At 39.2% G+C, this 16,161-nt stretch overlaps 1 protein-coding gene across 4 annotated transcripts in view; it reads left to right on the top strand.

The window, feature by feature from the left end:
• Nucleotides 1-12,945, top strand: part of eif4g1a (eukaryotic translation initiation factor 4 gamma, 1a) — a 30,712-nt gene extending 17,767 nt beyond the window's left edge. For all 4 annotated transcript variants that reach the window (XM_079875706.1, XM_079875705.1, XM_079875704.1 and 1 more), the window contains 21 exons: nt 54-142; nt 263-449; nt 1,508-1,641; nt 1,735-1,857; nt 1,953-2,357; nt 3,425-3,571; nt 3,656-3,892; nt 5,622-5,726; nt 5,858-6,127; nt 6,267-6,384; nt 7,504-7,615; nt 7,721-8,007; nt 8,115-8,239; nt 8,458-8,630; nt 9,044-9,169; nt 9,263-9,344; nt 9,447-9,545; nt 9,794-9,928; nt 10,059-10,140; nt 10,238-10,378; nt 11,838-12,945. In XM_079875706.1, the coding sequence (XP_079731832.1) occupies nt 54-142; nt 263-449; nt 1,508-1,641; nt 1,735-1,857; nt 1,953-2,357; nt 3,425-3,571; nt 3,656-3,892; nt 5,622-5,726; nt 5,858-6,127; nt 6,267-6,384; nt 7,504-7,615; nt 7,721-8,007; nt 8,115-8,239; nt 8,458-8,630; nt 9,044-9,169; nt 9,263-9,344; nt 9,447-9,545; nt 9,794-9,928; nt 10,059-10,140; nt 10,238-10,378; nt 11,838-12,019 (3,359 nt within the window). In that variant the 3' untranslated portion in view covers nt 12,020-12,945. The remainder of the gene's footprint in view (nt 1-53; nt 143-262; nt 450-1,507; nt 1,642-1,734; nt 1,858-1,952; nt 2,358-3,424; nt 3,572-3,655; nt 3,893-5,621; nt 5,727-5,857; nt 6,128-6,266; nt 6,385-7,503; nt 7,616-7,720; nt 8,008-8,114; nt 8,240-8,457; nt 8,631-9,043; nt 9,170-9,262; nt 9,345-9,446; nt 9,546-9,793; nt 9,929-10,058; nt 10,141-10,237; nt 10,379-11,837) is intronic.
• Nucleotides 12,946-16,161: the final 3,216 nt, after the last annotated feature.

Genomic DNA, 16,161 nt, shown 5'->3' with positions numbered 1-16,161 from the left:
TTTCTCTTTTTCGAGATGAAGTTTGACTTTACTTTCTCTCGTCCTCTTCTTAGCTGCCGCAACAATAGTGCCAAAGAAGAAAAAGAAGATCAAGGATCTGAATAACAAAGGTTTTGGAGATGTCCTAGATGCCTTCAAAGAGGTTCGTAGTAATTATAATATTAATAGACACATTTTTTCGTTACAACAGTAGACGTTTTGGTACATTCTGTGACTTGTGAAGAGTAAACGTGCATTTATGAATCCTCATTACCGATTTCAGCCAGAGGAGGAAAAACCTGCTCCTGAGCCAGAGGTTGCTCAGAAAGAACCCTCCCCTGCGCCAACCCCTTCCCCACCAGCTGAAGAGTTGGAAGAAACATGGGAGGAAAAGGAGGACAAGCTTGACACAGAAAATATTGAACCTGAGGCATCTAAACCTGTGGAACAGAAGTATCAATATAAAGAAGGTTAGAAGTCAGATTGAGTCTCACTTAAGAATATTCATCCTGTTTTACAGATTACAGCATTATGTGTTTGTTTTACTGTATGTACACAACTTTTTTTGTATGTTTTGAAAACTTTTATGCTCATCAATCGAACATGCTGCTTTAGCAAGGTTACATATAAAATAAAATAAAATAAAATAAAATAAAATAAAATAAAATAAAATAAAATAATCTTTTCAAAGTGACTAGCAGCCTTGCCACTTGACCTGAATACTGCGTGCAGATTCGCTAAAACAAACTTATTGGGTTGTTCACAAACAACAAGGGTGCTTGTTGGTTTCTCCTGTAAAACATGAACTTACGAAGCCTTGTCAGTGGACAATACCGGCTTTTGTGACCAGATGTCTTCAGGGTTCAGAACGTGCTATATGTGGAGAATAACACACGGCAGTCAGTTAATTTTTATTTTATTTTTTAAAGGTGCAGTTTATCGGTTTTTGCAAATGAAATCTTCTTAAAATGTATATGTCGAAATCAAAGAACATTAATGGACATTTTAAAAAGGTTTTTCCTGGGAAACTGTTAGAATTTTTTTATTGAATATCAAATTTTATATAATTAGTATTTTTATATAATTGGTATTATTGCTGTTCTTTAAAATTTGTTAAATGATTGTATACAACTAATTGAATTACTTATTTGTATTATAGATATTATAAATTATTACACTTTGAGATGTTGGTTTAGTGTTAAATGATAAACAATTTGATCAAAAATACAGTAAAAACATGCATGCATTAGTACATAAATTTTCCATCAATAAAGTGGAAAAAAAAAATTTTTACATTTATTTAATTGTGTATTTAACAGTGAATAAAATGAACATATTTAAGGCTATGGATTATATGTTTGTTGGCTAGTTTTTGCATGCCCACAAAATAAAAACCAATATATCACACACAAAGACTTTCCTGATTAGGTGGTCTTGTACAAGGCTAATTCACCATGTCTAAATGTCTTTAAATGTTTGTGGGGCTGTCCTGCTGCTTTATTTATTTTTTCCATTGTCTCTCTTACAGAGCAATGGAAGCCCATCAACCCAGAAGAGAAGAAACAATATGATCGAGAGTTCCTGCTTGGCTTCCAGTTCATTAGTGCAAGCATGCACAAGCCAGAGGGTTTGCCGCACATCAGTGATGTTGTCTTGGACAAGGTGAATCATCTTTCTGGACCTAACAGGTTTAAACTGAGCTATGTCTTGCTGATAATTATAACACCCTCTTGCTCTTTGCTGTTTCCATAACAGGCAAATAAAACCCCCTTACGGCCATTGGATCCCAGGAGTCTGATGAACTGTGGGCCTGATTTCACACCTTCATATGCTAACTTGGGTAGGCCGTCATCTGGAGGAGGAGGGGGGCGTGGACCGGTCAGTTGACTTTCTTTATTCTTATGATTCAAAAGTCAGTCATAAGTAATGTGGCTGTATGTTCAGATCGGATCTTTTTTTTTTTTTTTTTTAAGCACTCTTCTCAGTCTGCACGGCGCCCTCAGCCGGGTCGAGGCAAAGACCAAATGAATCGCAACCCCAAGATCATCACCAGCGTGTCTCTTAAAGACAATGTGGAACTCAACCAGGCTGAGAACGCTTGGACGCCTTCAGTGAAGAAGCAAGTCCGAAGCCGTGGAGCAGAGGAGGAGGAAGATGATACAGAGGCCGCAAAAACAAAGGAGTTGTTCCGCCGCGTACGCAGCGTCCTTAACAAGCTCACGCCACAGATGTTCCAGCAACTGATGAAGCAGGTGACAGAGCTCAGCATAGACACAGAAGAGAGGCTCAAGGGTGTCATTGACCTCATCTTCGAGAAAGCCATCTCCGAACCCAACTTCTCTGTAGCTTATGCCAACATGTGCCGCTGCCTTATGGGGGTGAGTAATGTTTGCTTTGGTGTGTTGGCTCCGTTGATGTCCTGTTTTGTGCCATGTGTCTGGGCCACTGAAATTCTCTGATGGTATTGAGGAACTGAAGAGTTTTTTTACTGTTTGTCATAGATTTAGAATTTCATCCAAATTTCATCTAGTCATTACATCCAAATAGGGCTGTAATGACTAGCTGAAAATGTCAATTTGCAAGGAATGCGTCGACATGTCACTTTTTATTCATCCTTAATCCCCCATCATGTTTCACACCAAACAAGACTCTAAAGCAGATGCTAATGGCTAGTATGGCACCGCCTTTTAATACGGTTGCGTTCTTACAGAGTTTTGTTTTTACCCGTATTTTATTACCAAACTGACACCTGAACATTTTCAGGACTCAACTCATTCTCGTTAAACCCATCAGCCATCATGATCATTTGTATTACTGACAGATGCCTTTTAATTCTTGGCACTTTATTTTGTCATGTTAGGATTTTTTTATTTGTAAAGTAAGTATTTTGAGAATTTGAGTAAAACGCTGAAAGATTAATGACAGCAGTTGCGTTTAAGTTTGGTAGGTTAACAAAAGGATTAATCGTTAATCGATCATCAAAATAAACGTTAGTTACAGCCCTAGTTCCAAACCCATAAGACATTTTGTTCATCTTCGAAACACACAAATGACAATGTTTTTAACGGAAGTGCATTTTACCGAAACTTTATGCTTCATGAAGTTCATAAAGTCATCTTAAAAGAAATTCATGTGAATCAAGTGGTTTAATCCAGTCTTTTGATGAGACATTCTGAATATGAACAGATTTAATGTAGCCTTTTATTCACATATAAACAATCAACGCGCACACAGAGCACGTCAAATATGGTAAACAATAATGATGATAAAAAAAAAAATCATTGGTTCTTGTGCATCAAGCAAGCATGTTTAAGCCATATTTGAGTAACTGATGACATGATTACTCTTTAAGAGAAGTTTCTGAAATGTTTTAGAAACTTGTTTCTGAGCAAGAAAAGGAAATGATTGAAATATCTAAGTGTATTTTGAATTATCTGTTTTCCAGCTTAAAGTGCCCACTTCGGACAAACCGGGAGTCACTGTGAATTTCCGTAAACTACTGCTCAATCGCTGTCAAAAAGAGTTTGAAAAGGACAAGGATGATGACGAGATCTTTGAGCAGAAACAGAAAGAGCTGGATGCTTCCACTGAGGTGACGTCTCGCCACATTTAACTAGAGGTGTATCAAATAGTTCTGTTAAAATTAAAACAATTTGTTTTTTGTTTTTTCCCATAGGAAGAGGAGCGGCAGCGCCTGAATGAGGAGCTGGTGGATGCCAAGGACAAGGCACGTAGACGGTCGCTCGGAAACATCAAGTTCATCGGAGAGCTGTTCAAACTGAAAATGCTGACAGAGCCCATCATGCACGACTGCATTGTTAAGCTCTTGAAGAACCATGATGAGGAGAGCTTAGAGTGCCTTTGCCGGCTGCTGTCCACCATTGGCAAAGACTTAGACTTTGAGAAGGCCAAGGTACAGCACAGTTTGTACTTTTGCAAAATGCTGCGATTTGACTAATCAGAATTAAATATTCATTAGATCTCTGAGGAGTTTGAGTTATGAGCTTCATAAGCTTTTAACGGTATTACTCCTCTAACCGATACTGCTTATCGGTCCTATACTTTAACGGTATTCTTATCCGTTCTTTTTATTCATTTATAAAAACAAAACAAATTAAGAACATATTAACATTGCTTTATAATCTGAAATGTAAAATATAGGGTTGGATATCGTTCTAATTTTAACGTTTTCGATTCTGCTTATCAAATCCGATTCTTATCGATTCCTAATTTCGATTCCAATAAGGTAAAAAAAAAAAAAAGCCTTACGAATAGCGTGTCAGGCGCGAGTGATTTCAATGTTAAGTCAATGCAATGACGCGTTACGCGCGTAAAAATTTCCTGCGGCGCGAATGGGGCGTAGAGCGCGGCGCGGTAGACGCGAATACACCTCATTCGCGCGTCAAGTTCGCGCGAATGGCGCGAATTGAGCGTCTGGCGCGTTAAGCGCAAATGATTTTATTAGTGCTATTTGTGCGTGAATTCGCGTCTGCCGTCCGAGTTGAAAAATCTGAACTTCTGCGTCAATTCGCGCCGCATTAACCAATCAGGAGCCTGCTGGCATGCTGCTGTCACGTGGTGAAGTGACAGTTTATAATGTTATTTTATGTTTGACCTCAATAAATTTTGTAATATGACTAAAATGCACAACAAAGCAAATAAAAACAAAACTCGATTTCAATATATGAGAGATACTCATTTTGTATTGAATGCTATTTATTCCATATCTATTCTAGATTATATGAAACATTATTAATCTAATGTAAAGACAACAAACACAATTTAGTGTATAAAAACAAAAACAAAAAATCACAGGACAGGTTTCACTTTTGAAGGCTGGCTCCATTTATTATCAAAACAAAAATAAAATGACAGATTAGGTGGGTGCGGGCGAGGGTGAACCTGCTGTTCCTATATGCAATAAACCATATAGGATGGCTAATGCTCGATAAACATCTAAAAAAAAGATGGCCGCCAACAGGTTTCGAAACTTTCGCGTGACGCGTGTAAATTTCGCTTCAAACTTTTGATTTTACGCGCATCAATTTCGCTCTTGACGCGCGAATTAACACAAAGTGGTCAAGCGTATAACTAGACGCGGCAGGCGTGAATTTGACGCGCTATTCGCGTCCTGTGTGAACACACAGTTAGATATCATTCCCATTTAGTATTATTGCAAAATATTTAATTGTAGCTGAATATCATGAACAAAAATCAACAGGTTAAAAAACACTTACGCAAGGAACGTTTGCCTGTGGTTTAAAACTATAGAAAAAAACAACTAGTTTAAGACCGAATGTGGATCTAAGTTGAGCTAGACGGAACGTGGCTAGTTTTTAATAGTTTTACCTCCGCCCTAGAGTGTAACCAGACTAAACTTTTAGTAAGTTATCTCGGCCATCGTCACTAATTGAGCAGTGTTGTGCGTGCCGTAGCTCTGTGAGAGAGATCTCTCTTCTGGATTGCGAAATGCATCGCACACAAATGGTTTATTGCATATAGGAACAGCGGGCAAGAAGGAATTTGCAAGATTTTAAATAGCAATACTAAATAGTAAGTGCATTTTCTTGTGTAGCGTTTAAGTTTTGACAGTCTTCACTTGTTTACTTTGTCATTATATAATGTTGGTCTTTTGTGTGCAGCCTCGTATGGATCAGTACTTCCACCAGATGGAAAAGATCATTAAAGAAAAGAAGACATCTTCTAGAATCCGCTTCATGCTACAGGATGTATTAGACCTCCGAAAGGTAACATCATATTTGGTTTAGCAAATCATTTTCGTTTCAACAACTTTTTCAACAAAACAACTACCATGTTTTTAGTTTTTCTTGCGCTGTCATTTCCTCACTCTTTTAACTGTGCGTATGTTCTGTCACAGAACAACTGGGTGCCCAGGAGAGGAGATCTTGGTCCCAAGACCATTGATCAGATCCACAAAGAGGCTGAGTTGGAAGAACACAGAGAGCAAATCAAAGTCCAGCAACAGCTGCTTTCCAAGAAAGACTCTAATCAGGGTCGAGGGGGCCGTGGTGGGCAGCACTCCTCTGGGGGCCGCGGTAGCCAGACCCAGGATGAGGGCTGGAACATAGTGCCTATTTCCACTAAGAACAGACCGATTGACACCAGTCGCCTCAGTAAAATTACTAAGGTGAATCTTTGACTTTTTTTTTTCTTTCAATTTTGATAACATCAGACTAATTTAGCTGTTGAAAGTGATGTTTCTTCATGGCATAATATTTTCAGTTGTTTGATTGATGTGTCATTTGTCCTGTCTTTTCTGTCTTCAGCCTGGTGATTTCAGTAACCAGCTGTTGGCCCCAGGAGGAAAGGGCTCATGGGGTAGCTGGGGCAAAGGGAGCAGTGGAGGCACTGGAGGCACAGGACCCAAGGCCACTGGAGATCAAGGTGAGTTTGTCCAGTCTTATTTAAAGGTGCCGTAGGTGATTCTCTGCAGAATTTTTTTTTTTTTTATGCTGGTTGAAAGTCGTCTCATATCCTGATTGCAATCACTGTTAAGTGGTCTAAATGTATGTCGTCTGTGGAAGGTGTAGGACCATAGAATGTTCGTTCAATCGTTGCGTCCGGTCTGAACGGTCCTATTGCATGTGTCCCCTGTCGGTCAGTGTGTGTTTGCATACCACTGCGCAGGCTGTTCACGCAGGCATAAGTCATCAGCGCGTTCACATACGCTGTGCAGACAGAGTGAAAATGGCAGGCAAGCAGACTCATTGTGGAACCCCTGGCATGCAAGAAATATTACACACTGACGAGTTTTGCTAGCTAAACAAACCGAAAACTTGCATCTAATTCCGTTTTTAATAATTTTGTTTAATTTTGGTATTGTATTACTGTTACTCACTGTACTGTAAAGTTTTCTCACTGGTGAATGACACATGATGTATTGCAGTAACGTTGTCTCTGGTCTTCTTGGCTGTGCACGTTCATGCTTTCAGGAGGCGTGGTTTTGGACGGCAATTTGCAGGGAGGGTGGGACGTACGCTTTTAGCGCTATCAGGCTAAAGTTAACATTTTCCCAGATGTCGTACTGCACCTTTATTTAACTTGAACCTCACACAGCTCTTTATTCATATCATAGATGGGTTGTTGGTTTTGATTGGTGCTGCATACCAAGGCAATGGACATGAGTGATAACTAAAATCTTGTGACATTAAAATAAGAATTTTTTTTACCCCCTTTTTTTTTAAGGTTGTGTTGGCTTATTTAAATATTTGTTTTTGGCATATTGTAAACCATTTGAAGCCATTTTAAGGCCCTCTTGGAAGTTTGAGAAGCTTTGCTTTACAAGCACTGCTTTACACTGTGACAAAGTGGCACGAGTTTTATCTAGAAACCAAAATGTCTTGGAGACTTGGTCTCTTTTTACTTGAGCTAGTTGTCCACCCCACAAGCATAACTTTTGCATGGACAACCATCACTCATTTTCTTCAGAAAATATAAAAATCTAGTTGTCTGTTTGTTTCATTGTAAATGCAACTCTAATGATGTCCTTTCTATATGATGCAGACCAGGGGAGACCTGCCACTAGCACACTCAACCGCTTCTCTGCATTGCAGCAGTCTGGACAAGCTTCATCATCCTCATCCTCACTTGACTCTGATCGTAGAGTGCCTCAAAGGTACAGTTTTGAAGAGCTTTTTGTTTTGTGAGACAAATGAGTGCTAACTTCAGTGTTACATGGTGATCTAATACTTTTTTTTTTTAATGCCCATCTCCTGTGTAGAAACAGTTCTAGTAGGGACCGTAGCGACAGAGATCGCAGTGACCGCGACCGAGAACGCAATGACCGAGACAGAGATCGCTTTGACCGATTTGATAGTAGGCGGGAAGACCGGGACCGTGGCATGGACAGACCCCGTCAGCCCATCACCAAACGCAGCTTCAGCCGTGAAAATGAAGAGCGCAGAGGAGGCGACAGCCGCGGACCACCAGATTCTGTACGCCGCGTCTCCAGCATGACGGACAACCGCGACCGAGGCAGTCGGGAGCGCGATAGAAGCAAAGACGCAGGTGAGTCAACAGCCTGTGAAGAACTGTCCTGAGCTGCACCAGCAATACAAATGTTTGAGTTTATGATTCATAAATTGATGGCCTCTTTACCTGCTTGGGTTTCCTAGTGAAGCCAATGTCAGCTCCTGCTCCACCACCTCCTGCTCCAACCAAACCTGCCCTGAGTGAGGAAGAGCTGGACAAGAAGTCCAAAGCCATCATTGAAGAGTATCTCCACATCAATGACCTGAAGGTATGTAAATCCAGATGCACTTTGTCCTAAAGTGAAAGTGTGCTCTGCTGATTACCCTCATTTTGTGCCACGTTTCTGATGGGCCACTGATCTACACTGATGGGATTGAGGAACTGAGGAGCCATTGCATACAAATCTGAAATGTGTCATCTTTATCATATACCTGTAAATTTACCCTGGCCTGTTCCCCTGATGTTATTCTCTTTACTTGTCTGTAGGAGGCAGTGCAGTGTGTGCAGGAGCTGAACAGCGCCTCTCTGCTCTTCGTGTTTGTACGGAACGGTGTAGAGTCCACACTGGAGCGCAGCACCATCGCTAGAGAGCATGTGGGCCTGCTGTTTCAGAAGCTTGTTAGTGCTTCAATACTACTTCCTGAGCAGTACTACAAGGGGTAAGTTCATACCCGGTTCATTATTCAGAACAATAATAGGGTTTAACAATGTCACATGACGATAACAGCAAAAATGTTTTTTCTTTGCTCTAATGTAGCATGTTTAAATAAATTCTATAAATAAACAATATAACAGCTAATGCTTCCAGATCTATCAAAACTCGAAACCATTATTTTAGGATGTATATACTATTATAGTACTTGAAAATGAAAAGAAAGCTGAAAATGTACAAATAGTTTAAGCTGTAGTCTTAAGTATTTTTTTTATACATTTAGATTTTATTTTTTATTTGGTTTTAGTAATTTTTATACTTATTTTATTTCGGTTAGCTTGAGGCTTCATGATTTTTACAAAGAATATTTCTATTCGGCTCTGCACTCATTATTTGAATGTCTAATTTTACCCACTGTAGACTTCAGGACATTCTGGAGATAGCAGATGATATGGCGATTGACATTCCTCACATTTGGCTCTACTTGGCTGAGATCATCACACCCATGTTGCAAGAGGGTGGCATCCCCATGGGTCAGCTCTTCAGGTTAGGCACTGAATCAGATACATGTATGCAAAGACTATAAACCATCAAAGTATGTACACACCATCTGACCTTTTTAAATCATACCGTCCGCAGGGAAGTGTCCAAACCTCTTCTGCCTATTGGCAAAGCAGCAATCTTGCTTGTTGACATACTTAACCTTCTCTGCAAAGGATTGGTGAGCATCATGCTGTGGCAAACGCTTTACGAATACGATACTTGCATACACTGCAATTTCAGAATTTGATTTTTATTTTATTTTTTCCTGAAATATTCTCAGAGTCACAAAAAGGCTGGAGCAATGTGGTTTGAGGCAGGACTCAGCTGGAAAGACTTTCTACTTGAAGATGAGGATGTCAATAAGTTTGTTACAGAGCAGGTACTGAAAGCTGAACATACTAAAAGTAAAAAAAAAAAAAAAAGATTAATAATGGTGGTAGCTGTTGTGGTCAAACATCTTCACTGCACGTTTGCTAGAAATTTATTTTTCCTAATCTTGGTTTTAATTTTTCTTGCAGTAATATATATGTATATTGTAAATGCTTGCTTATGCACCCCCACACACCATATATATTTATGCTGCATGTCTTCATGAGCCTGATGGTTATTAAAATGTCATATTTACAGAAAATGGAGTTTACTCTGGGTGAGGAGTCCGAGAAGCCCAGTAAGAAAGAACTGACTGCTGAGGAGCTGAGTAAACATTTGGACAGGTTGTTACAGGAAAAAGCCAACAACCAGAGGATCTATGACTGGGTCGAGGTGAGCTTGTGTGCTTTGGCTGTGGTTCAAGGCCCTTTAATCAAACATTAAGGTATTGCAGCAATCTGCATTATGGGTATAAGACTGTCTGCATGGGATGTGTACTGACTGGTGTTTCTCTCCTTTAAAGGCCAACCTGGATGAGCAGAAGATGAGCTCCAATCAGTTTTTGCGGGCCCTGATGACGTCTGTGTGTCAGTCTGCCATCATATGTGAGTGAATCCATCAAATGCAATCCACTTCCCTCACTTTAGTTAAATTTCACTGGCCTGTACTTGATGTTAATTGTGCATAAATGAACTGTTGTAGGTGAGAACCCCTACAAGGTGGATGGGGAGCAGATTACCCAAAGGGCCAAGCTGCTGCACAAGTACCTCTCTGATGAAACGAAGGAGCTGCAGGCACTCTACGCTCTCCAGGCTCTCATGGTGCAGATGGAGCAGCCGGCCAGTGAGTGGCGTTTTCTTTCTTTTTTTTTTTCTGGGGGGTTCAGCTTTAATGATTTTGTATTGTTAAACTATTGTAAATAAAAAAGTAATTTATTTACCTTTTTTGGATATACACTGCTTTTCAAAAGTTTGGGGTCAGTAAGATTTATTTTAATGTTTTTGAAAAGCCCTAAGGCTGCTTTTATATGATCAAGAATACATTAAAACCATTAATATTGTGAAATATTACAATTTAAAAAGTTTTCTATTTTAATATATTTTCAAATGTAATATATTTCTGTGATTGCCATGCTGAATTTTCAACATAAGGGTCACATGATTCTTCAGAAATCATTCTAATATGCTGAATTTGTGCTGAATCAATGTTGAAGACAATTGCTTAATATTTTGTGTAAACTTAAATTTTTTTTGTCTTTTTTTTTTTTTTTTTATAGTTCAAAAGAACAGCTTTAATTTAAAATGGAAATTAATTTAAATCTGTCACTTGATTAATTTAATGCAGTGGTCACAACTTTTCTGGATGAAGAGGCAAGATCTACCTATAGATTTGTCATTGCTGATTCCATTTTTTTTTTCTTTACAAGCAAATTGGCCAATTCCGATACCAAATGTATTTGTTGTTAATTTGCTCTAGAACATTCCAAACTATCCTTTAAAAAAACTGCAGCCGTTTGAAATTGGAGGCAACCACTGTATTTTAATCACAATCCAAACAAAGATGCTACACACAAATGTAGCATGAGCAGTTTTGATTTAAATTAGACTGCATAATTTCAAGACTTGGAGCAAATACAGAATGGTCTGACTTAAGCTTTGTGAAATTGTTACATTGCATTTTCATTCAGTCCGTCTGTTTTTGTTTCATGCACTCTCGGACAGCAGGTGGCACTTATGGGGAAAAAAGTGTTTTTTGGGCACTGCTGTAAAAAAGCAGCTGTGGTTATAAACACGACTTTATTATACAAGAAAATGCCATCGAAACTATTCTGAAGTTTCCTTCAGAGATGCATTCATATAAATCCCCACCCCAATTCAATATGGATATTTTTCTCCCTATATATCGAGCATCACAAACCGTGATCTTGCTGTTTTTTTTTTTTTTTTTGCTGTCCATCTTCAGCGTGTCCCATATCTCTTGCCTGTGTTAAAGTCCCATTAACAGACGTCGTGATATTTTCACACAAATTACGTTTCGTGAAACGATTGCAATGCGGTGTCTGGAATAGAGAGAACCCAAAATTAAACTAAATACAGCGATCGACAGGTTGGCGACCACTGATTTAATGCGTTCTTGCTGAATGTTAATTTCTTTATCTTACTGAGTTTTAACTTTTTAAAATGTTAGTGTACGACTTAAACTAATTAAAGTTTTTGTTTGTTTGTTTTTCTCTTGCTACTGCTGGCTTTTTAAACTCCTTTTGTTAAGTTTAGTTGACTAGCATTGTCTCTGTTTTACCCAGATTTACTGCGCATGTTTTTCGACGCGCTGTACGATGAGGACGTGATCAAAGAGGATGCCTTCTACAAATGGGAGTCCAGCAAAGACCCGGCGGAGCAGCTGGGAAAGGGTGTGGCGCTGAAGTCAGTCACTGCCTTCTTCACTTGGTTACGGGAGGCTGAGTCCGAATCTGACAACAGCTAATCCTGAACTTTGCTAGCCCAGGTAGCACTGGAGAGAAACCGCTGCCAGGGACCGAGGAGGAGGATATCTGACAACAAAGTTGAACTTGGTCCTCATGAAGCCAATCTTATCTGTTCAGGGTGGCTCTTGACAGATACAAACTACAATCATTTCTCAGTCATTTCTTTTGCTCTCTATATCTCTTGTGGCTGATGTCCACCAAAAACCATAAAATTAAAAAAAAAAAAAAAAAAAATCTGCAGACTGCTTAAACGTGTTAACAATTCATCGTCATTTATTTTTTATGAGAAATCTTGGGGGGAAAAGTACAAACCAACGCTGCTCTTACATGTTAATATAGATTTATATGCAACGTGGTATATGACGGACCAGACAGGATGTCATATATTGTATGGAGGGCTTGATGGCGATCATGTCCTTTAGGTTTGTAATTTCAGATCAAACACGGAGCTCTTACAGAAGTTTTTCTTTCGTGTGTGCGAGAGGATTCATGTTTTTAAATCTGCAAAGACAAAGGTATATGAGCTTAGTATTTGAATTCTCTAAGTGACGGATGAAATTTGCGTAGCGTTTGTATTTCGCCCTTTTTTGCTTCCTGTATCCTTTAGTAAGGGGTGGACCTGTTGAACTTCAGGACGACGGTCTTGGATGGACTTTGACCTTTTTGACCTTAGTGCTGCTGGATGAGGAGGGGGGTCCAAAATGCTTCCTATTAAGCCATCCATGTCCTGCTTCCTACCCCACACTTTTGCGTCTTACCTCTCTTGAAGAACTGATGGGGTCTTTCATGGAAGCCCTACTTAAGCAAGCCTGCAGTGGAATTTTAAGAGAAATCATTAAAACTTGAAGCATATAGAAAAATCAACTTGATGAAATGACAGTAATGATCCTAAAGCCTTTTCTACTTGCAAAGTGGAAATACATTTCAGGAGCGTTCTATACATATGGAAATGTTTTTTTTTTTTTTTTTTCGTTTTTTTTTTTGGTTTGTTTTTTTTTTCCAGAAATTAAAAGTTTAAAAATCTGATGTAATGCCATTTATTTTTTCCAAAAACAATGGCTGTTTCCCTGTATTTAAGATTTGTTTTCTTCCAGATGGTAAGAGGTGCTTACAATGATCCATTGATTAGTTTTATTGAAAAAAATGTGTAAATATTTTTTTGCTCTCTTTATTATTTAAGGAATTAAATGCTTTCACATCAAACTGGAAACGTTGGAGAGATGAAACATTGCAAATAATAAAAGATTATCAAGTTGCTTAGTAGAGTGTGTTTGAGGAAAGTGGAATCTGGGTGAAGGAATGTTTTTGTTACACTTTTTTTTTTGCAATGTGTGGTATTTTTGGTTTGGTTCCCTTTTGGAGAAATGCAACTTTGGTGCTTTCAATCTGTAATGAGTCTTTGTGCCAGGAGGGGGTGTGCTTTACAGAATTTGTTCAAATGAAGGTTAGGGCTAGAGATGCAGTCAGGGTGGAAGTGAGGGGAGGAGCTTATGCAGTTAACGGATTCACCCATCTCTGATTGCGCGATCGTACACGTATTGTTTTATTAAATGAGTCGTTTTCATGATTAACTATAAGCTCTGTCCCTCACTTCTGTCCTGGTGCTAGGTCTATGCTGCTAATGTTATGGGTCATTCCATAAAATGAGTGCCTTTTGAAAAGGTGCTCTTAAGTTAAGATTTCAAGAAATCTATCAGTGTTGGGAAACACATGCTTAAAGTAGGGCTGATTTATTTTATTTCCATATTAGCATTTCCCATGCTAAAATTTTATCAGCTGTTTACTGTGCAAAAATTAGGGCAATTCGTTATCTAAATTGTCAAATATTAACAAAACTTCTTTGTAGCATAATATATAGCAAAAAATGTGAATATTAGCTAATAGAGTAAGCAAAAGTTGGTTATAGATGATTAGAATCCATCAAATTGCATGGCAGCAGACCATTTACTGAGGTTCAAACAGCATCAGAATGGGGAAGAAAGGTGATTTAAGTGACTTTGAATGAGGCATGGTTGTTGGTGCCAGACAGGCTGATCTGAGTATTTCAGAAACTGCTGACATACTGGGATTTTCATGTGCAAGAATTTCTACAGTTTGTCTGAAATTGTCAGAAAAAGAGGAAAGGTTCAGCGAGCGGCAGTTCTGTGGGTGAAAATGCCTTGTTGGTGTCAGAGGAGAATGGCCGGACTGGTTTGATCTGATAGGAAGGCAACAGTTGCTCGTATTGCCTCTCGTTACAACCAAGGTGAACACACAACACGTCGAAACTTGAAGATGGGCTACAGCAGCAGAAGACACACCGGGTGCTGCTCCTGTCAGCTAAGAACAGAACTGAGGCTACAATTCACCAAAATTGGCCAAAAGAAGATTGGAAAAATGTTGCCTGGTCTGATGAGTCTCGATTTCTGCCGCAACATTTGGATGGTAGGGACAGAATTCGATGTAAACAGCATGAAAACATGGATCCATCCTGCCTTGTATCAACGGTGGTTGTGGTGTAATGGTGTGGTGGATATTTTCTTGGCACACTTTGGGGCCCTTAGTACCAATGGAGCATTGTTTAAATCCCACAGCCCCAGTATTGTTGCTGACTATATACACACAATTTGTCTTTAAGCACAAGTTAAAATATAACTAAAAAATATATATATATATATACACAATATATAATTTTTCTTTTTTGATTAATATTTCAACTTGTGCTTAAAGACAAATTGTCAGTAGAGACAACCTGCCACAGAAGGTACAGATCCTCTAACAAGTTATTTTAAACCACAGCCTACCCTTGAGACAAGACTAGCTTATTACACTTTTTCCATGTATCACATGCACAGCTGCAGTTGTGGCTTCTGACTGCTGCTGAATTAAAGATTGTCTCTTCCTCCAACTGTGCTAAAAGGAGCAACACATTGTGGTCGTAGCTTCTCAACCTTGAAATGTTGAGATTTTAATGCGCTTAAAGCACAGATAACTTGATGTGTCATTGTCTGAGATGACAAATCCATGTACTGTTCAGTAATATGCTCAATATAAAGGCAACCATTTATTCAGAATGTGCTTTCCTAATCTTATAGGTTTTGGAAGCCATATAAGCTTATTATTAAACATCTAACAGTCTGTGGGGTGAATAACATGATTTCCTTTATGTTATCTCAGGTGCTACTGACTGTATTATAAGTGAGAAGATGATAAGTTCTTAACCCAGAGAATGAAGATGTATGGAAACATCGGCATGCTGTAGGTATGGCAGTCCATTTAAACATTTATTTCTTAAAAAATATTGTATTATTAGGTAATCCAAAGGTGACAAGTGTTTTATTAAGTCTCAATAACAATTATAGTATCTGTAAAGCTAGTCACTTATCTATAACGTAACCATGGTAATTTCATATAGGAAATATACATTTTTCAAATCTAAATAAAAAATTAAGATAGGAAGTTTGTATAAATGTATGGCGCCCAGCGCCAAGTCTCCATGTGTCTTTGGTGGGCCCGCCCAGCTCCAAGTCTCCTCTGTCTCCAGAGATCCTAGCCAGTCTCCCTCTCCCACCTCCTCTGCCTATAACAGCCAGTTTCTCGGCCCTGCCTCCACTGTTTCCCTTCAGTCCCTCGGTTCCTCCTCTGACTCCACTATGCTGTGTGAATCTGCCTTGAGCCTCTGGTTTCCAGCTCCGCCTTGTCAAGAAGATCCCCTGGCACAGCCTCCAGCCGGCGACCGGTCACTCCACCTTGGCTCGTCGGCCAGTCGGCTCCACTTAAGCTGTCTATGAGAGCAAGCTGCGGTTCCATTTTTCACCAGAGATTTACATTGGAAATTTGTGAGGCGCTGTAGAGCTGGGAAGGGCTACGACTTAAAGGGCACCTATTATGCAAAATTCACTTTTACATGGCATTTGAACATAAATGTGTGTACACATGGTGCCTTCACGTGCTATGGTAATTATGGTAAATACCAAAAGCCGACATGGAAAATGCACATGAACACCCCCTCATGTGGTATTTTCCACTGGGCAACTCGTAGAATATTTTGATGCACGAGTTGCCGAGATGAGATAACCTTTGACCTTTTAAAAATGGTGGAAAGCAACGCAAGAGTCGTTAATACTGTTAGCGGATAGTTTGTCTAGCCTATACAATGTTG

Source organism: Squalius cephalus, assembly GCF_949319135.1.
Source record: "Squalius cephalus genome assembly, chromosome: 7".
In the NCBI taxonomy this organism is placed as follows: Eukaryota; Metazoa; Chordata; class Actinopteri; order Cypriniformes; family Leuciscidae; genus Squalius; species Squalius cephalus.
The sequence above is the reverse complement of the archived record's forward strand: the minus strand, read 5'-3'. Positions and strand labels throughout refer to the sequence as shown.